General features: G+C 55.0%; 1 protein-coding gene across 4 annotated transcripts in view; it reads left to right on the forward strand.

The window, feature by feature from the left end:
* Window positions 1-21786, forward strand: part of LOC132439542 (EEF1A lysine methyltransferase 2) — a 183921-nt gene that overhangs the window by 82108 nt on the left and 80027 nt on the right. For 3 of the 4 annotated variants that reach the window (XM_069541497.1, XM_069541496.1, XM_069541498.1), the window contains one exon: window positions 13019-13797. In XM_069541497.1, coding sequence (XP_069397598.1) covers window positions 13019-13797 — 779 coding nt within the window. Of the gene's footprint in view, window positions 1-13018; window positions 13798-21786 lie in introns of those variants that run through there. The other variant, XR_011246750.1, reaches the window with a different exon arrangement.

The raw sequence follows: 21786 nt of genomic DNA on the forward strand, positions 1-21786 counted from the left end.
ACCTTTTGGATTGTTCCTTAGGATCGTTCCCAGGTATGGAGTAGAGTGGCTGGAGAGTGGGAACATTTTCATTTTTAAGGCTCTTGCTTCCTATTTCTGACATCCTTTGCAGAAAGGTTGCCTCGGTACCCTGTTCCCACGCGAGTGTTAATTACCGTTTGTATAACGGGGCCAAAAAGAGGACCGTATTGACTGTATTGATTTCTCTCTGCTCCGGTTGGTTGGGCAGTCTCTCCTTGCGCGCTCGCCCCTGGGCTCCTGCCCCCTGCGGAGACACCTCGCCAGATGAGTTTCTGTAAACCAGGCTTCCAGGATGGGTCCTCTCTTTCGGGTTTCAAGTTTGTCTCCGCAGGACTATGTAAAGTCTCCGTTGCCTTTTGTCTCGGCCCTTTGCCTCTGGGCACGGCGGTTTCTTCTTTAGACTCAGTTCCCATAGGTGGGTGATGGGGGTGGTGCTGGGGGTGGTGCTGGGGGTGTCACAGTGAGCATGGCGCTGTGCCACGCGCCTCACATGCGGGACCTCCTGGACTCTGCAGCTGCTTCGGGGGGCGGGCAGGGGCGCCCACTCACATCTGGGGAAACTGAGGCCTCATGAGGTGGGTAGAGTTGGACCCGGAGTGGGTGAGGATTGTTTTCTTCTCACTCATGAGCCACAGCTCTACGGCAGAGCCCCGGGTGGCCCTCTTGGTGCTGCCGCCCAGAGGAAGTGGAAACAGGGAGCTCACCTGGCCTTGGTTTACCCGTGTGACACACTTCCGAGGCCTGTCCCCACATGGGGCTTGACTGAACACCTCGGTGATGGTTAACGGCTTGCGACAAACCCTCAGCGACCCATCCACATGGCCCAGAAGCCTGCCTCATTGCCTGCTTCCTGGTCAGACTCACAGTTGAGCTGTGGCTGGGCTGCCTTCCTCTGTCGTGTCCAGGAAGGAGAGAGGGGCTCCTGGGCACGCCAACCCCTCAGCCCAGCCAGGACGTCAGCTCTGAATTGGGCCAGACTAGTGACCTGGACTGTGGAGATGTTGGTCTTTATTTCAAGGCCGTGTTGTGCGTCGGGCTTCCTTGGCCTTTGCTACAAGTGCGTCAGAATAAGTTGGAGCTCCTGTGGGTTCGTGATGGTGGTGTTGGCACTCACATAGTCACTCTGAACTATTTACCTTTTCTAAGCCTCAGTTTTCTCATCTGTAAAATGGCTGTTAGGACAGCACTTGCCTCGTTGGGCGCGCCTCGAGCACTCTGAGACGTTTGTGAGGAGGTTGGCACAGCGTGAGCTCCATACACAATAGGTGGAGAAGGCTGAGGCCTAAAGTGAGAATCCTGCTCCTGCAGGGGGCCTCCATGCCCAAAGGGACCGCCTTGGTCTCCTTGGGGAGGGGGTGTGAGTGAGAGTCGCCCTTGCGGGGGAAGATGCTCGGGCCCAGGGACCAAGGCAGAGGCGTGTGGGGAGAGGCCTTTTCCCAGATTCCCAGCAGAGCTGGTCTGAGCCCGCAGAGCCCAGAGGCCTGCTTTTCGCTGGCGGGCGAGGGGCTGGGGGGGGCATCTCTGGCCGGGGTTTCCAGGATGGCCTGTGCCGCTGCTCCTCCAGGCTCTTGTTGCCGGGTGGCTCTTCAGGAAGGGCTTTGCAGTGCTCCCCTCGCCCTCGGGCTCTTCCCTTCCGTGGGGTCTGTCCCCCTCCTGCTCTGCTGGCTGGCACTAGGGCACTGCCAGGCAGTGGAGGGGCAGTGGGGCAGCCACTCTGTGGGGTCTGCACAGTTACCCCCACCCTCTCCTCAGTTTCTCTCTCTCCCACATGCTCATCTTTCTGTTCTCAGCCCCTTCTTGGTTCCGGAGACCCCGACCCACCTGACAGCACGCACTACCAGGGCTTTTAGAAAAGTTCACCACAGTTCGTTTCAGAGGCTTGTTCTGGTAGGTATTTATTGAATACCTACTCTGTGTCAGGCGCTTGGGGCGGGGATAGAGTGAATCAGCCCCTGCCCTCAAGGGGGTTTCTATCTGGCGGAGGAGGAAGGCCAGGGAGCAGTGGATTCCCATGGATTAGGCCGACTTCCACGATTCGCGCCTGAAGCGGGCCCTCGGCACCGTAGGCGGGTAGCGCGTCTTCCTGAGCCTCACTTTCCCCATCGGGTACGTGGCAGGTGTCTGTGGGATTTAAAGAGACAGTGGCACCCAGGAGGTGCCGGCTCAGCCCCTCCCACCTCCATCCCTTTCCTGCACTTGCTGAGGCGGGAAAGTCAGCGGTCCAAGGCCTTCCAGGCTGTGTGCTCGTGGAGACTCCGGTGGCTGCTCCAGCCAGTGAACCTGGGACTCGAGGTGTGGCCTCGCCCTGTGACCTGAGTAGCAGTGAGACTTCATCCTAGCTGTGCCTGCTTTTCCGTAGCAGGGAAGAGGACACCCAGTGGGTCGAGCCAGACTTTTCCAGAGGGTTTTGGGCCCTTCCTGGGATGGTCAGTGCTCAGCAAAGATAACACATCATAGCACTGGGACTTCCCTGGTGGCGCAGTGGTTAAGAATCTGCCAGCCGATGCAGGGGACATGGGTTCGAGCCCTGGTCGGGGAAGATCCCACATGCCACGGAGCAACTGAGCCCGTGCCCCACAACTACTGAGCCTGCGCTCTAGAGCCTGCAAGCCACAACTACTGAGTCCACGCGCCACAACTGCCAAAGCCTGTGCACTCAAGGGCCCACGTGCGGCAACTACTTTGCCCATGAGCCACAGCTACTGAGTCCACGCGCCTAGAGCCCATGCTCTGCAACAAGAGAAGCCACTGCAATGAGAAGCCCGCGCACCACAAAGAAGAGTAGCCCCTGCTTGCTGTAACTAGAGAAAGCCTGTGAACAGCAATGAAGACCCAATGCAGCCAAAAAAAAAAAAAAAAAAGAAAGAAAATCATAGTATTATAATCACCAAACCCCCCTGCCTGTCTCCTGAAGAAAAAGGACTCACGTTCTGGCCCTGATCAGTGGAATTCTCGCGTAAGAGCTGGGGACAGCTTGGCCCTGTGACTCGGGGCATTTCCCTCCTAAGCCCCCATGCAAGAGTCCTAGCTGGACACCAGGATGAGTTAGAGTTTCATAATGTTCTTAAGAAAAACCAGGCAAGTGTATTCGGGTAGGGAGTGCCTGTTTGCTTCCTCTTAAAAAACCACCCTTGCAAGTAGCTCAGCCTCCTCTGCACCCACTGAGATAAAATGCTTTACTAATATAATCGGCCCTCACAACAATGTTTTGTTTTGAAGTACTTCATGCTCAGTTACTGTGAGCTGGATTACAGGCCCCTCCCCAACTTTGTCCGCCCCTTGTCCCAAGTTTGGGGACTTCATACAAAGAAGTGGTTTTGTTCTTTTCCAAAGTGGGGCTGTGGGGGGACAGAGGCAGTATGAAGTGTGGATGAGAGAAGCAGGGCAGAGTGGAGCCAGGCCACCGGCAGGCCGGGACTGGGTGCCCATCATCAGGCTGCCCGCCTAGCCTGGTTACCTCAGGGCCCCTTCTAGCAGAGACGGTGCTGTGCCTCTTGGTTTCTTTTCTCACCTCCCAGACCGTCCTCAGCACACCTGTGCTGAACTGGAATTTCTTCTGTAACCAGCTTCTCTGGGGAAGAGCCATGTCTGCCCGGTTATTGCGTTCTTGACACAGGAAACCTTGGTCAGGTGGCAGTTTCATGGGTGTGGCCCGTCCACTGGTTAGCTGGCCTGAGCGGCGAGCCAGCCCCCATTCCTGGCCGTGATTTCTAGTGGGTGTGGACAGGGGCCTGGCTGCTCCCGAGAGAACCTTTCAGTGCTGGGGAAGGCGGGGGCTGCCCGGGCAGCCTCAGCGCGCGGCTCCCTCCCTCCGGCTCCTCCAGCGTTTGCCGTGGGAGATGCTTCTTCACGCTAACCCAGGGTCACACGTGTACTAGTTGAATCTCTTTTGGTGAAACAGGGCAAGTGGCGGTGGTGGGGGTGAGAGGGGCCTCCACTCACCACCCTCGCCTTGGCTAATTGCACCCCTTGAATGAGTTCCGTGTTGCAGGGACACTGGACACTACACACTCCATTTTCCTCCTCGCTCAGGCCAGGAGAAGACCGGAAATCAAATAACGTGAGAAAGTGCATGAGACACCAATTATCCGAAAGGCCACTGGGAAAAGTTGTGTAAATACAAGTCAGTGGACAGAAAACAAAACAATTCAGATGCTAAAAAAAAAAAAGAAAATTGGGCGGAAACCCATAATTACTTTAGGAGTTATGGTAATAAATTATTTATTAATGTAAATTACTTCACAGGCAAAGAACATAGAGGAAACTTGAGCAGAAGGATCATACATGATGTATAAAAAGGAATTGTAAAAATATCATAGCAGCCCCGCTTGTGCCACTCCGGTTCACGTTTGCAGCATTTTAATTATAAGCCCTTATTTTCTTTGTTTAATTACATGGCTGTTAAAGTCTGCTCTCTGCATAAAAGGGTTTCTCCCTGGGGCACCCTCTTTACTAATTTCTACAGGGTAAATCATTTGGCTGTGTTGAGCTGTGCAGGTTGAAAAGATATCACTTCGAGATTTGGTAGCTTTTGGTCTTTTCACTCCACCACTGTTTGTCACTGAAAGTGGGATGTGATTGCACCGTGCAGGAAAAAGCCAGCATTCAGAGACTGAGCATTTCAGGTTTCCGAGAACAAACACACACATGACTGAAACAAAATGAACAACAGTGATAACAAAGCCAGAATTTCTGGTCTCTGTGGCTTTTTCCGTCTCTCAGAGATGACCATGCTGCATATCATCGCTGGACCAGGGTCTCCTATAAGAAACTGATTATTAACCAAAATAGGCTGGTATATCCATATACAAAAGGGCATATGCATGATTCTTTTTTGGCCGCGTTAGGTCTTCATTGCTGCGTGCGGGCTCTAGAGCGCAGGCTCAGTAGTTGTGGCACACGGGCTTAGTTGCTCCACGGCATGTGGGATATTCCCAGACCAAGGCTTGAACCCGTGTCCCCTGCATTGGCAGGTGGATTCTTAACCACTGCGCCACCGGGGAAGCCCCTATGCATGATTTTTAAAAACTTACTTTTAATGACTATTTTTATTTATTGTGGTCATGGGTGTGATCTTTCCATCTTTAAAATAGTGTAAGGTTTGTCCATACAGAGTGCTTTCAGTTTTTCCTTGCACCATTTATTGGTTTCAGACAGTGTTTCTGGAATAATGTATAGAATGGAAGTAGGTACAAAGTGTAGTTGGCACGTGATGGCTGTTTACAGTGAAAAGGGAGCCTCCCAGGCTGCCTTCTCACCCGTGCTGGTCTGACATGGGCTGGAGAGGGGCCCCAGAGTTGCCGGAGGACAGGGGCTGGCAGCTGCCGGACCGGCCTTGGGCACCCACAGTGTGGTGCATCGCCAGGTTGCCTTCCACGTGCAGAAATGGTCGTTAGGAGGCAGCCTGGCCCAACTGCAAGAGCACGGCCGCTGTTTGCTGGCTGTGTGTCCATAGGTGAGACGTGATGCTGTCTTGAAGTTCAGTTTCCCCACCAGTCACACGGGGAGCACTGTGGCACCCCACAAAATGAGTATTGTGCTTGGAATATGTGCTCACGCTTTTTCCCAACTTCAGCAAGGATCCCAATGGGGTGTCAGTTAATTAACAGTGAATGTGAATTTATCGACAGTTTCCTGAAAAGTTCTGCTAGCTGTCAGTTTTCTGTCTGCATAATGGCGCCCAGCTTTGCTGCACACATCGGTTTAGAGATGAATCGCAGGCAGCACGCTCTGTGCACACCCACAGCCGGGGTGGGAATCTGACGGAGAGGGATGAAACCAGCCTTTCTGTCTCTTCAGGGTTTTTGTTGCCATTAGCTTTTCCCAGCATATTTCTAGAGGTCGGGGATGGAGCAGGAGGTCCATTCAGAGCTGAAAGGGGCCGTCACAGGGCCCTAGTCCGCACTTCCTCCTACAGATTGGGAGGCTGAGGCCCACGCTCCCAGTGGCCAGTCTGGGGGGTTTTATTTACACCTCTGTACTGCCTGGGGATCCCACTGGGCCTCTTTTTGTGAGAGCAAAGACTTCCCAGAAGCAGTGGCAGCTGCCGTGCACCACCCCAACCTGGCTGGTGACGGCAGGGCCCCCGGTAGCCGCTCCGAACCCGCCAGCCTCTCGGGCATCTCCCTGCGCCCCTTGAGCCAGCCTTCCACTTGCTGGGACCAGTCCAGCGTTAGTTATCCCCAGCCATCCTTGTCCCTTGTCCTCAGGCCTTGGCCGAGGAGCTTGGCATCCTGTGCTGTTGTTGTCCCTGAGCCCAAAACGCCGCTGACGTTTTATGATTTATTGCAGGTGAGGGGGCACAACCAGAGGCTGAAGCTTAGGTGGGCAGAGCCCAGGAACCTTTTCTTTCTGACACAGCTCCGAATTGAGTCTTCATTCTGGTGATACAGGGAAAGAGGCGCACCCGTGGGCCGGGGCCTCTAAAAGTTCATTTAAAAGTAGATGCCGCCATTGACGGATAGCTCATGTCATTGCCCTTTATGTCTTTCCACCTGTGTTCTTTTCATAAGACCGGTTTAATAAAGCTGGTTTCAGAGAGACACCTCAATTCTCTTGAGTTTCCCCTTGAAAGGGTTGGTGAACTTCTACCCCCAAATCAAGCATAGAGTCCTTGCAGCCCTGAGACCAAGTTAGCACAGCCCAACCCACAGGGCAGGGCAGGGCAGGGCAGGAGACTGGTGTCAGCACAATAGACAGGTGTGAAATCCAGGAATGAGTCAGCCGACCTTGATCTGACTGAGGCCTGCTGCCCCAGCCTGGGCGGCGGCAAGAACCTTCTGTACCTCGGATCTGTGCTTCAGGTGTTTAACCTTTTCTAGAAACCACATTCTGCTGTGGTTATGTCACCATAAGGCAGCCTCTAAACACAGGATAAAGATATCCAAGGCTGTAAATCACTTCTGTCTTTTGAACGCAAGAAGGCCTGTAGTCCACTCAGAACCTGGGCCCCTGGGAATCTCCCTTCAAGTTTAAGGGCAGAAATGGAAACAAGAACATCTGAGGTCAGATGCTATTTGTGTTCCTCCGGGTGTTTTCTTTCTTTGAGCTCTGGATCTGTGCACGCAGCAGCCTTCTGCTCTCCTTAGTCACGGGGTGGTTTCAGGACCAAAGCCTGTGATGCGGCTGGGGGATCTGAGCTCCTGTCCCCACGTGTGTGCCCGTCGGCCTCGGGGAGTGTCCGGCTCAGTCGTGGCGCCTCAGCTTGGACAGACACCGTGGAGGCCACCTAGTCAGGCCATCTGCGAGAGAGCTAGATGCTTACGTGGCTCGTGTGTTTTGCGTAGTTTGCCCCACATCCGTAGGAGGAGCGCCGTGTGCGCTTACGCCGCTCCTGTGTGCGACCTCAGCCTTGTGAGGGCAAGCTCGGCAGGGAAGTGAAGGAACTGGAGCTGCCCCTGAGGGTTGAAGGCAGGGGTCTCGCCGAGAGCCTGAGTGGCCGGTGCCTGTGTCCCGGGGCTGTGCCCCATCTGCTGGAGGCGTGGTGCCGGGAACCTCCCTGAGAAGCTCTAGGCCACGGTGTGTCTCGGCGGGAGGGGGGCTCACGCTATCCCCTTCGCGTGAATGGTGGGCCTCTCGGGCCTTTCCCACTGGCCCTCCATCCAGAACATGCCGTGCAGCTCGGGGTCCCCACCCCCTCCTGTGAAAAGGGACCTTGAGGAACTTGAAGGGCAGAGTCACCCTTCTCCGTAATTCTACCTTCTGTTGTTGGCCCCAAACAAAACAAACACCAGAACACCAGTGTTCAGTGACGTTCTAAATGCAGATTTTTGGAGACTGGGATGGTCAGCCCTGCAGAAGCTTCCTGGTGTGTCTGGATGGTCTGACTGGGCTGCCGCAGAGGTGTTTGAGAACCCAGGCCCCTGTGTAGCCTGCAGTCCGGAGCAGCGGTTCTCAACAACTTCGTGTTAAAATAACCTGGGGAGTTTATTAAAATGCAGGCTTCTACCCCTAGAGATTCTGTGTATCAGAATCTGGGCCTGGGAATCTGCATTTTAACAGCCCAGAGGATGCCCCTGCAGGTGGTCCTGAAACCACACTTTGAGACATCCTCGTGCAGAGCGTCCAGGTTCCCGTTCCAACCAGACCCCACAGAGACGGGTCCCCGGTTGCAGAAGGGCCGAGGCTCCACTGCCCGAGCCTTCTGCGGTGTGGTCACAATCACGGCTGCCGTCTCGAGAGCCTGTTCCGTCCTCGCAGGCCCTGTGCGAGGCAACTGTTAGCTCTCAGAATAGCTCTGCAGGGTGGTTATCACCAGTCCCCTCGTTTTATAGATGAAGAAACTGAGGCTCTGAGGGATTAATTAAGTCCCTTGCAGAGCTGAGGCGCGAACCCAAGTCCACACCCTTCCCACCACACCAAGTGAGCCCTGCTCAGTGGAATCCCCACGTCCACGGCCATTGTCACCTCTGGAAGAGTTATAGTTGTTTGTGCAGAAGTGGTATTGAATGGAGGGGCGGGGGTGTCCGGTATCCTCTCCTTGGAGCCGAACCGAGGCCTTTTGTACACCATGACGTTGGGCCTAACGCTCAGGGCGGTTTGCCATGAAAAATTAGCTTCTATTCCTGTTTCTTTTGTCTGGTGACCTGACCCAACAAATCGCCTTCTGTTCCCCGAGCGAAGGGGGAAAACACAGGGGCTAAACATAGCCTCGATTGTTTTTACTTTTCTTATATTGTACTTCTTGAAGCGATAAAGATAGAAACAATTAAAATATTATCTGCTCCGCAGACAGAACAAGTGGCCACCTGGCTGGTGTTGACACACAGTAGCAGTGCTCGGTATCGGGCAGGCTTCGTGTTTTCAAAGTATCTTAGCTGTTGCGGTGCCAGCCAGGGCCCTGGCTAGTTCATACACAACCATCCCTGGCCGCGGTGGGGTGGGGAGTTCAAGGCACAGCCCAGGTTGGACCTGCCTGGCCAAGGAACGGTTACCTGTGCCAGGGACAGAGGATGGGCGAGACCAAGTGAACACCATGGTGTGCTCTGTAGCTTCTATCTGCTGTTCGTCATACCCTCCTTCTTCCACCCACCACCGGCTGAGGTCTGCTGTGTGCCAAGCTGTGTACTGGGCACGGGAGAGTCATGCTGGGACTGTGCTCCAGAACTTCTAGCTCAATAGATGACGTAGACACGTAAACAGATCATTAAAGTTCAGTTGATGTGAGCCACGTGATTGAAAGTCTAGGCAAAGAGCTGCAGGTGCCCGAGGGCTTGTATGAGAGGGCGTATCTGCAGAGGAGGTGATGTTTGAGTTGGCTCTGCAGTGGGAAGTAAGAGACTGGTGCAGTTCTCTGCAAAGGTGTGAAAACATGGAAGAACTCATGTGGGAGGGGAAGCTGCAGGTCCCTGGCGGTCGGTAGTGCTGTACCCGCATTTAACCGGTGGATTGAGTTGAGAACTGACTCTTTTACTCCTCCCTACGACAAAGACATCTATGTATTAAGGTCAATAGAGGCTTACTCTTCAAAACAGAGACAGGTAGTTCCTGTAGGCAGGTAGGAGCACGTGAGAGTTAGCCATCCAACCCCAGTTCCCACTGGGGATTTGATAGTTAAACCGCAAAACAAGTCGAATGCACACCCCACTGCACAGAGATGTCACCTGTGCTCATTCCTGCAGTCGATTCATTAAACTTTAGTTTTATGTACTCTTCAGGGCTTTGTACACAAAACCAGGAGGAGTGGGCTTTATGGGCTGTTTCAGGGGTTTTCAAGGATGATCTTGGCTCTCCCTGACTCTTGTCTGACTTCTGCTGTCACAGGAAGTCCGGCGTGCCTGGAAGCACAGGGCCTACTGGGGAGACCACGAGTCGACGGGGCCCACGACGTGTGTGGGCCTCAGAAAGTTCTCTGGGGGCAGAAAGGAAATGGGACTGGAGTAGGGAGGCCCGAGTCAGGAAGCACCAAGATCACAAGGTAGCCACTGGAGAGACAGGACGTTCATGCTTAACTGGCTCCCACTTGCCCTTTGTCTCACGATCTCCCTAGAGATGGGGAAAACTCCAGGGCAGTGAAAGAAAAATGCGACAGAAAGTGGTATCTTCTGAGGATAGGACCAATCTCTTTTAAATTTCCCAGGTTTCCCAAGGCCTGGGACAGGGACCGTCTCCCGTGGGCTCTAGGCTCCTTAAGTTGGGGCCACTGTGGCGCCATCTTGGGGCCCTCACTGCCCTCGGTTTGGTCCTTGGTTCCTTCCTCATAAACCACATTTGTGGCCCATGTGGCACCTCAATGCCTTGTCCCAAAAGGGGAGTCGGTGGCGAGCGTTGTTTGATGGGAACTTCCTAAAAGACCAAAGGAGCAAACCCAGGGGAGGGTGGGGTCCTAGGCCCTGGTCCTCCACGTGTTTGTCCTTATAGAAAACGTAGAAGCTCCAGGGAGACAAAAATGAGAAAAATCAACCAGCTCTCTGCCAGTCAACCGTGAACATTTTCGTTTATTTCCTTTCTATCTTCCCATATATATAACATAGGTATTTTACTAAATAGGAATCACGCCGTCTCTGCAGTTTTGTATCCTTTCTTATGCTTAGTATTGCATCATTACATTTCTCCACATCATTAATATTCTTTGAAACTGAGTTTTTCATGCTCCATGGTATTCCTCGGTGCTTTATTTAACCAGCCCCCTACTGTAGGACGTTTCAGGTGTGTTTACCATTTTGCCATCACTCATATCATTTTGAAGAACATCGTCATACATAAATCTTCACTTGTTTCTGAGGATAACTTTTCTTCTTCTAAACCAGAGATGGTCGTGACTCAGTCAAGGTTAGTCTGTATTTTTTAAAATTTGACTCTAGTATTAGTTTACTGAACTTTCGACTGCTGACAAATGTCAAATTGAAACTCTTTTAAAAGAATGGTGAGGGACTTCCCTGGCGGTCCAGTGCATAAGATTCTGTGCTCCCGCTGCAGGGGGCGCGGGTTTGATCCCTGGTTGGGGAACTAAGATCCCATGTACTGCACGGTGTGGCCAAAAAAAAAAAAAAAAAGAATGGTGAATATTTGAGGAGGGGTAGGTAGTGAGGACCTATTTTGAACAACATAAATGCTATTTGCAAAAAGATAATTTTTGGTAATGATTTGTCAGTTTTTAGTAATGATTAAGTTACAGGAACACTTATCGAGACTTGCCGCGTATCAGGGCCCGGGCAGATTTCAGGGATGAGATGAACTGGACATTTAACGTCAGTCCTGCTTTGTTCCCAGCTGGCCTAACTTGGCAGATCTCTCTCCTGTCTCTCCAGCTTCTAAGGCCCTCCTGTGGGAACAACCTCTGGACGATTCCTGCCATGTCCCCTGTCCAGGGTCCCAGCGCCTCAGGCTCTGCGTCTTATGGGTGCACAGGGTGCCCTGGAGGAAGGAGCGTCACATTTAGCCCTGATTTGGCTTTTCCTTTGGCTCGTGAAGCTCCCTTTGGGCCTCACTGGTCATTCCCTTTGAACCTGTCCAGTAGTTGCTGCTTGTGGCACTCAGCATGGAGTGAGTCCCTCAGGTGTGTCTCTCGGGGCCCTTTGAGAAGTGGCCACTGGTAGAGAAGATGGTCCTACAGTCCTTGCTGCCTGGAGCAAGGACGTCACAATTTTCTGAGTGATGGCTCATCCTGAACGACTAGTAAACTCCTTGAGGGCAGGGCCAAGGTCAGACTGCCTTGTGGTTCCCTCAGTGCTGCAGTGGAGCAAAAAGAGCAAAGGGCTTTGGGTTGGGTCAGCCTGGGCTTGCATCTCGTTACTTGTTAGGTGTGTGGCTTGGGGCCACTTACTCAACCCCCCCAAGCCTGGGTCTCCCCATCTGGGCAGCAGTGGTAGCCGTGCAGGGCACTGTGCTGGGTTACACCACCCACGGTGGATGCGCAGTAACTGATTGCAGTGCTGAGAATCAGTGTGTGTGAATAGCTACTGAAAGTCATTTCAGATTTTACTTCTCTCCTTCTGCTGACTGACTCGGTCATACTTTTCTCCATATTCACATTTGCACAGTTTGTAAATATGTGTAGATTAGAAAAACATAGAAACATGGTAGCATGTTTGACCCCTGGCAGCACAGCGTATTTCTTAACTTTGCTTTTGTATTGTGAACTTGAATACAAGAACTGTGTCAAGGTTGTTCTCCTAAAATTCTCAGCACAGTGCCTGATTCCATAGTAGAAAAATAACAAATAATTCTTGAATATTTCTCTAAAGTAAGGGTTCAAGTGCAAAAGTCCGCATTTCCTAGCAGGGTTAGCTTGTTTATCCGTGCATTCATGGAGAGACCCGAATGTGTAAGTTGAAATTGTACCCTTACGTCTCTGCAGCCCGAGACTGACTTCTATAGATTTTAGCCACTTTGTCCTCGATTTCAGCCAGAGAGCAAGTGAACACAAGGAAAGTCCTCAGTGACTGGCAGCTACTGTTGGTTGTGGAACATTTTGGTGGAGGGGATGTAAATCCATGAAATACCCAGTTTCTATTGTCGGCAAGTGTTTTGAAGATGGAGTTCAGATGCACTAACCTGGCAGCACCTCCAGCCCCTCTGAAGTTCTGATAGACTCATCTTTGGTTGTGGTCTTCCCACCAGGGCGTCGAGTCCCAGCCCCAGAGCAGCAGAGCCCTAAGATGGGACGTAACAGACACGTTGCCCCCACTCTGCTGCCGGCCAGGGCAGGGGTGAGGCAAGTCAGTTTCCCTTCTAGAAAATGAGAAGCCTTTGGGGTGAACAGTAGTGCTTTGGACTTTCCTGGGAGGCAGTACGGTATGTTGGACAGGAAACCGTCTCAGGAGTCCTGCGGGCTGCCTGGATCCTAGACCTTGCCCTGCTTCTGACTCAGTACCGTGGGACTCATGTCCCCTCTCTGAGCCTCAGTTTCTCATCTGTAAAGCGAGGTTGGACTGGATGGCTTTTAAGGGCCTTTCTGGCTCTAACATCCTGTTTAAGACGGGTTCTTGGTGAGGAGATAGAGGGCTGGCGCGAAGGCCTTCTCCAATCCTGTTTCTCTTTGTCATTTACGAACCAGAAAATGACAGATGGCGAGACCTGGACAGGAAGTACCCTCTTCAGGTCGACCAGCCGAGCGCCGGCATCTGGGAGCGCCTGCCCGACAAGTGTCAGGACCGCGCTCTGTGGCGCCGGGAGGCCGCGACTGCCTGCGCGGTCACCAACCTGATCAAAGACCTCAGCCTCAGTGACCACAGCGGGAACCCCTCAGCGCCCCCCAGCAAGCGCCAGTGCCGGTCGCTGTCCTTCTCCGACGAGATGTCCAGCTGCCGAACATCGTGGAGGCCCTTGGGGTCCAAAGTCTGGACTCCTGTTGAAAAGAGGCGCTGTTACAGCGGGGGCAGCGTCCAGCGCTACTCCAACGGCTTCAGCACCATGCAGAGGAGCTCCAGCTTCAGCCTCCCGTCCCGCGCCAACGTGCTCTCCTCGCCCTACGACCAGGCGGGACTTCACCACCGATCTGGCGGTCAGCCCTGCCAGGGGACGCCGGGCTCGGCCACCTGCAGACAGGCAGGCGACATCTGGGGCCCTGACCCGAGCCCCGTGGGCGGGGCCCGGCTGGACATGCAACGGTCCCTCTCCTGCTCGCACGAGCAGTTCTCCTTTGCGGAGTACTGTCCCCCCTCAGCCAGCAGCACCCCTGCCTCGACGCCGGAGCTGGCCAGACGCTCCAGTGGGCTCTCCCGCAGCCGCTCCCAGCCGTGTGTCCTTAACGACAAGAAGGTCGGCGTTAAGCGGCGTCGCCCCGAGGAGGCACAGGAGCAGAGGCCCTCCCTGGACCTGGCAAAGATGGCGCAGGTAAGAGCCCCAGAAGGTGCTGGAAGATGCTGCAGAAGCACCCAGGTGCTCATCGGAGCCTCCACGGCTCCTGGCCCGTCCCGGGCAACTGCAGGGTGCCAGTGTCAGAAATGCCCAGGAAGTGAGTTAGTTTCCTCATTTAAAAAATTCTGTACAGTGAAAGATGAAATCAAGCCCCCCCTTTTTTGTTTTTAAACATCTATTTCTTTCCATTTAAAATCAGAAATGCTCTTTCCCTCTGCACACGTGCTAGTGGTACAGGAGCAGACAGATGGCGAGAGGCGGGGCATCGGGCAGTCCAGCGTCACCAGACACTGGTGGTCCCCCTCCTGGTACTTCTCTGGAGCCTCTCCCAGGGGCCCATCCCTGCAGCCGCCGTAGGAACTGCTGGCACAGGCCGGGATTCAGTGTCACTCAGATCATGTTGATCCTGAGATCAGTGCCGTGGGTGTTAGTTTTAAAGAACGAGAAATGGGGGGAGGCGCTTATTCTTTTGATTCAACTGCCAACAGTGTGAGACCATCCAGAAATTGTGATCACTCTGCTCTGTGCCACCTGTGTAATCATCCTTGCTGTTCGCTGTAGGCGAGGCCTCTGGCCACACACCCCTGTCGCTTGTGCTTTATCCTCCGAGTCTCAGAGCCCTGCCTCGTGCTAACACCGATCTTGGGTATGGGTTTGAATGAGATGAACTTGGAGTTAAGACATCAGGACAGTCTCCAAGCCTGAGGGCTGCCTGCGTTTGGTTCTCACTGCGGAGCCCCAAGGGTCAGAGCGTGACAGTGAGGCCCAGGGAGCAGGCTTGGTCCTTGTGACCACCTGTCCACTCGAGGACAGATGGATGTGGTGGGTAGAACGCGGCGCTCTAGCTTCTGTGTCCAGGGGTTCCTCGGGTGCTCAGAGCCACGGTTTGAGCATTATCTTTTCTAGTCTTGTTATGTGAGCATCTGTCACGGCTGGGCTTGAGGGAGTGGGGACTAGCTTGGCGCTGAGAGGTTGGCCTCGCTCGTGAGCGTACGGCCATGTCTGTGCAGGCAGGCTTGCCGTGTCCACCCCTTCCCAGGCGGGCACCACTGCCTTCCTTCAGTGGCCAGTGCTGCTTTTTCAGCCGGGCCTCCTTTCATTTCAGAATGAAAAAACAGCTTCTGTTTATGGCGTTTCCTTCTCCTCTAGTTCTCCCTCCAAGCCTAGAGGTCCCCCCAAAAGAAGAGGTGCAGGTATCTCTGGTCTAGACCACCCACCTGACCCCTGAGTCCAGCCTTTCTGGCCAGCTTTGTCCAAGAGCCCAGGCCCTGCCCTCATGGTCAGTTTCCCTTCCTCCCAGCGCCTCTCCAGGGGTGTCCAAGCTAGACAACGATCGAACACATTCATTCAAGTTGGACAGGCAGGTGGAATTTTCCTTCCTGGAGAAATGTAAATAGGTAAAAAGGCTGGAAAGGTAACAGATTTGGGTGACTGCTGAAGGAAACCCAGAGCCCTGAGTTGTGGGTACGATAAATGGCTTCAGTTAAATTTTCAATGCCGAGCTTATTTTATTAGCTAATAAGCTAGATAGGTAACAAAAACAACGTACAGGTGTAATTGTATTTTACTAGCCACAAGTTGGAATAACACCACTGGCATCACTGGAGACATTTCCCGTCCTCACTTGGGTAGAAACCATTTGAAGATATTTTGCGCCGTGGGACTGTGCCCAGATGTATGGACTGCTTCACTGGCTCCAGGCAGCCCTCCAAAGTCCTGAGGGGTCTGCCCTCATTCTGCCTGTCTTTCCCCAGCCAAGGCCTGGAGAGGGCAGGGCCCCGGGAAAGCAGAGAAGGGGCCCCTGGGAAGCGTGTGGGCCGAGGGGCTGCGGCCAGAGCCCTGGGGATGGATGGGCCCTGAGCCGCCCCCCACCAAGCCTCTAGACCCAGCCAGCCCTCTTCCCCCTGGGGCGCCACCTGCTTCGGCTCCCCCACCAGGTGATTCATGGCCTCGGGAGGTGGGCCTTCCTCCTCCCGGAGCCTTGAAAGCCAGGCCTAGGGCCACCTCTATGCATTTGAAGAGCCCTGGATGCAGCCTGGAGCATGTAGGGCCCTGCAGCCGGCACCCTGTGAGTGGTGTTGTTGCTGGGCAGGAGGGTGCGGGGATGGGGGTGTGTGGGGGGTGGGGGGAACCTGCTCGCAGCCAGGCAGCGGTTGGTGCAGGACTTACTGCCCCCAGACCCTGGCCTCCGTGTGCTCTTACCCACATCTTTAGCTGCCGGGAAGCGAGCGGGTCTGCACGTCGGTGGGAAGGCCGGCTTGTGCCGAGGGTCAGCGCTGCCCTCTGTGTCCTGCTACCCTTTCCTGCAGCCGGATCGCAGACTCTCTCTCGTGGGTCTTTTGATCTTGCTTTATACGTTCGCCTCCCTGGCGGGAAGGGTGAGCATCATTGTCAAGGAGCCCCTGTGTGCGTGGGCTCTGGGCCCAGGTGCATGAGAGACTCGGGCTGAAGGTACAGAGTGAGTGCATTGCGGTCAGACATTTGGAGCAACGGGCAGCTCTGATAAACCACAGCCACCAGAGGCGCTGACCGGGGCTGGGACCTCCCTGGGGTCTGTGTGAGCACCAGCAGTGCCCAGAGCAAGGATGGTGGCCAGAGCCTCTCCAGGCTGCCACAGAAAAGGGGCCGGGGAGGGACCCGGGGAGAGTCAGGCGGGCAGGAGAGGCCAAACGCCCTGAGGTCCTCGTGCACACAGGGAGGCCCTGGGGTGGGCACCGCTCTGAGGTACGGGCTCTGAGCTAGAAGCTGAGGCCTTGAGAAGTAGATGTGACCTTGGGCTGTGTCCCTCCCAGCCCCTTCTGAGGAAACAGACCCTTCCGGAACACGGTGTTCACCTTTAGATCCTCACTTGGAGGGGCGGGGCATTGACAAATCAGAAGGCCTCAGAGATGGGGCAGGAGGCTGGCAGCCCTGGGCAAATTGCTTAACATCTCTGTGCAGCAGATAATACCGGCACTGCCACCACCACCAACATAGGACTGTTGGGAGGAATAGGGGAAGTCACATATGTGCGCATGTGTGTGTGTATGCTGTGTAAATGTGTCAGTGTGTGTGCACATGTCTGTATGTGTGTAGCTATGTATGTATGTCTGTGTATAAATGTGTGTATCTGTGATATCTTTTGATACACTTATGAGTCTTTATCTACACACATGTGACCTGCATGTGGGCCCAGGGAGCGCTGACAGATGCTGGTGGTTGTGATGGCAGGGCTTGGGCGGGAAGGCGTGGGCTTGCCCTGGGCATCTCCAGAGGCAGAACTGGGCCTAGAGGGTGACGTTCTGAAGACTCCCCTTTTCTTTATCTGATGTCTCCTTCCTTCTGATTTTACCTCCCCTTCTCTGTCCTTACCACTTACTTCTTCTTGCTGCTTCCTGTTCTTGCCTCATCCTTCTCTTTTGAAAATGGGAAGGAGGCCTGCCCTGCAGCCCTGCGCAGCCTGCGGTAAACTCCATGTTTTGGAGCTGTGGGTTGTGAAATGGGGAGAGAATCAGAATCACCACCTGCCAGAGGAGGCTGGCATGTGTGAGCGTTCTTGTCTCATGTCTGTCACCCATGGTACCAGGATGGAAGGGACCCCAGGAGCCCACCCGACGCCCCTGCAGGTGCCCTGCCCTCCCAGCCAGGTCTCCGGGCACAGCTCCCAGCTGGCAGCAGCGGTGGCTCTTGTCCTTCGCAGCAGTGGGGGAGGGGGTTGGTGAGAATTGCGTTCAGATTGTCTTCGCTTCTTAAAGCCTGAGTGCCCGGCTCTCAGGCAGGGAGCTGGGTCCTGAGTGAGGGAGGGCGACTGTAGAGGGGAGGCCCCCTCGGGGAGGGATGGCGCAAGCACCTGGCCCCGAAAGGCCCTCCCTCCCTGTAACTGTGACTGCAGCCACTCGTTCCACAGAGCCAGATGCTCAAAGGTGGCCCGGGGGTCAGTCTTGCCTCGTGCGCGCCAGGGCTGGTCCTGCTGCCCTCCCCACGCAGCTTTCCTCACGTGGTCTGTTGAGGCGCCTTCCGCCTGGTGTTTTAGGTGAAGCTGCAGCCTCCTCTTTGCAGAGCGACAGCGTGCGCCATTGAGGGCAGGGCCCAGCCTGAGCCTGTGAGTTGTTTAGTAGCAGGACTTGTGCTGACATTATTTATTACTGCTTTTTTGAGACCTGGTTTGACCACCAAGCATTGGTTGACTCCCGGTGAGACCTGGGCTGTGCGTGGCCATTTAGACATGGATCGCGTGTGTGATGAGCAAAGATTTCAGCAAAACGACAGTCAAGGATTACCCGCTGAACGCCATGCCCGGGGTGTCATAGGCCCTGCTGTATTTTTAACTCCAAGCTGGTCAGCTTGAAAGAGCAACAAATTGTATTTCTCAGCAGTGCTTCCAACAGAAGGGAGACGTTTGTGAGGAGGGGTCAGGATGCTGGAACAGAGGTTTGATTGATTGCAGCTGCCCACACACTGAGCCCCCGAAGCTCCCAGAGCAGGCCTCAGAACAGGCAGCAACTGTTGTGTTAGCAGATGTTGGAGGGGCCGGTGAAAGCTGGCCGGGGGCAGTTTGGGGTAGGAAAGAAGCATGAGGTAGAAACTACGCTGAGAGCCGTGGTCTGCGGACGAGTCCAGGAGAGGAGGTTGGCCAGGGCCGCGTGGGCTCTGAAAGGTGAGGGGTTGGTGGGGGAAGTCGGCGGAGGGCTTCTCGCAGACACTCATCGGTAACTCGTGCCTCTTTGCTGGCAGGGTCGTCCCTGGGTGAGGCCCCCTCTGGTCAGCCTCCCGCTCTGGCCTGTGTGCTGGTGGGGCCTGCCTTTAACGAGGGGTGGCCCTCGCACCACTGGCCGCGCTCCGGCAGCCCTGGCAGCTGCAGGCCAGCTGTGCTTTCTCTTGGCTCAGTCCTGGGCTCAGGCCTGGCTTGCCTGAGCCTCTGTGGCCTTCTGTCCCCTCTGCCAGCGGCCGGCCACCTCACTGGCTCCAGTTTCCTGCCCCTTTGCACCCTTAGCATCCTTCCTGCTGGCCTGGGGAACTGTGCTGACAGCAAGCAGAGGAGTTCAGAGGTGGGTCGCCCTTCACAGCACAGAATGCGGATGGGTGTTAAGATCTTTGAGGAATAGTCATGGAAAGACCTGGGATTCCAACTGGGATGACATAAATGCTAAATAAAAGTAAAGGCAAAACCACTGTGGGCACATGGGAATAGTTGCTTCCTGTGAGGAAACAGGATGGGCTTGAACAAAGGAAGAGAGCCTTTAAGACCCAGGCCATCAGAGCAGTGGATGCCAAGGGTGGCAGCTCCTTCCATGCTCTTGACGGACATTGGTGGTCAGTTGCGGTGGTCCTTCTGGTTGAACTCAGAGGACGTCTAGAATCTTCCCCTCCGTGACCTTGGCGGCCACTGCTAAGTGATCCGCCACCTCTGCTCTTGTTCACCCCTCACTCGAGAGTCCGGGACAGTTGGTGACTTGCGCAAAGCCACGCGGCTCCTGAGGAGGCTGGGAAGACCGGGTTCAGTGCTCCTCCTGTGCTGTGATCTGCCCCCAGGTGCCCCATCCAGGTAGCTGACACTCGCGGGACACAGAGGGCGGCGTAGAGGAGAAAGTGTGAGCTCTGGTGTCAGGTGGGGCTCAGTTCCCCACTCTGCTGCTGTTCTGAGCTGTGTGCCCTTGGGCAGGTCACCCTCTGTAAGCCTCCATGTTCTCGTCTGTAAAATGGGAACGACAGTTCCTGTTTCTCATGGGTGTGGCGTGCATCCAGCCAGGGACGATGCTTTCGCGTCAGAGCCGCACCCTGCGGCCTGTCTCACGGGCTCCAGCGGCCAGCTGGGCTTGCTGCTTCTGGCACAGGGGTGTCGTGATCCTGCAGCCGTGGAGCAGGGCAGGGCCGGGGCGGGAGAATAGTTTCAGCTCTCTCTAGTCCTTCCTTCCTCTCAGAAACACCACAGAACCCCTGATGGGGGTCTCATAATTTGAGGAAACCCCTATTCAGACCCCTGGATCCTTCCTTGTGTCCCAGGCACAGCCACCAGGTTGCATAAGCAATCTGCTTAAGGTCACTCGGATCAGGGCCGAGGGTTGACACAATAGCTTTGATCTCCTGGGGAAAAGAAAAATAGAAGGAGTTCAACTGGGGACATGCCAGGGAGGCAGCTTTTAACGCCACTTGGTGATTTTCCATGCTTTAATTGAGAGCCTCTCTGAGCCGAAGGGTGCTTGAGGCAACAGAGCTCTGGGGGTGCCCAGGGCTTTCTGGATGGGGCCTCTGCTTCATAACCCAGGTGCCCAGGTGGGAGCCCCTCCAGCTCCCCGCATGAGCTTGGGGCACCTGCGACTGGCTAGGCCCTGCTCTCCCATGCCAGACATGGAGGCAGGAGGTGGACGCCCTGCCCCAGGAGCCCACAGCCTGTGGGCCTGTGGGAGGCGCATCTGAGGACATCTCCGGCCCTGCTTTGTGCGGAACGTCTGGAAAACGTCTACTATGTTGTGTTGGATGTTTCCAAGGCAAGTCCCCACGCATGGTGGTTCCGCGTCCCTGCTGAAGTCTTGTGTTGGGCGGCAGAGTGAATGGCCAGGAACTCGGTGTGGCTGTCAGTGCCCTGTCCACCTGCTGTGTGCATTGGGCATCTGTGGTCCCCGGTAGCATTTAAAAGAGGCCAGGCTTTCAGAGTGTTCTCACAGTGCCTTAGAGTCGTGTGACCATGGAAGTAGGCCCTGAGGCGGCCCTGGAAGAGTGCAGGTGGGGTGGCTACGGGGCTTGCACGAGTGTGTGCGCCAAGGTCGGAGTCAGGAGGGGGCTGGGAGGAGCCCCGTGTGGCTGGAGCAGAGCGGATGATGGGGGCGGGGGACCCGAGTGCAGGGCCTTCTCTGTAGGTCCTCTGAAGATGTTTGTCTTTTATTCTGAGCACAGGGGGAAGTGTCCGAGAGTTTTAAGCAGGGGAGTGACAGCCCCGCCCTCACGCTCCTGGCTGCAGGGAGCAGCATGGACTGAGGGGTGGGGGAGGCAGGGAGCTGTTGGCAGATAGGACCGTGGGCTAGACCAGGGCAGGGGCCACGCTGATTCCTGTTAGGGGCTGAAATGTTCTGGAGGCGCGACCAACAGGCCCAGCCAGGGCGTTGATCTTGTCATTAGCTTCCAAGTCACACACCTCACTGGGCCGAGAATCAGTCACCCTGATCCCCAGAGGTAACTGTCTTTAAGCTGTCGTGTTTAGAGTTTGCTGATCATAGGTCCCTTTTGTTATCTCACCTGCAGCCCTCACTTTGGCTGTATTTCTTCATGATCTGTTCTCAGTAGAAGTGAAGTATAGCTGGTCACCATGATTCTTTTTGTTTCCACAAGTGTCCTTGAGCCCATCCCGCCCCCAAACCCTTATGTATCAGTGCTTTGCCGGCCCAGGCTGCCCTTTCCCACCCTGAGGAAACCGATTCCTACCCTTTCTCGTCACGCCTGCCTCCAAGCCTCCGACTCCTTTGCTGAAGCTTCTCCATCCTTGTCCCCTTGAAACTGGGTCCCCTATTCTGGACTTGGCTGGAGAATGCGGGGCAGCTCAGGGCCGCAGGAGGATGCTCTCCCAGCTCTGAAGGCTTGTCACGCTGGGTCGCGTCGAAGCTGTGCCGCATCTGGTCTGTTTACATCAGCTGAGGCAGAGTCTCTGGAAAATGAGGGGCCTGCAGTGGCCTTTGTGAATCCACTAACAGAGCGCAGTGACCTCAGCCCAGCCTGGAAGGATGCAGGGCAAGGGGCCGCTGGAGAGAAACCAGGAAGGATTTCAGCACTCCCTGTCTTATCCCTGCGTCCTTACTGGGGCTGGCGGGATAACGCCTCCCTGGAAGGAGCTCCAAGCCCTCGGTGAGCCTGTGGGTCTGCCCCTGGGAGGGCCGGAGACAGGGAAGCACGGAGCGGGGTCGCTGAGAACGGACGTGTGACTAATTATGAGCCGGGCCTGAGGTGATGCGCCTGCCGCCTACCTGTGCTTTTATCCTGTACAGGCCGCTGGCT

This window comes from Delphinus delphis, chromosome 16 (genome assembly GCF_949987515.2).
Source record: "Delphinus delphis chromosome 16, mDelDel1.2, whole genome shotgun sequence".
Lineage (NCBI taxonomy): Eukaryota > Metazoa > Chordata > Mammalia > Artiodactyla > Delphinidae > Delphinus > Delphinus delphis.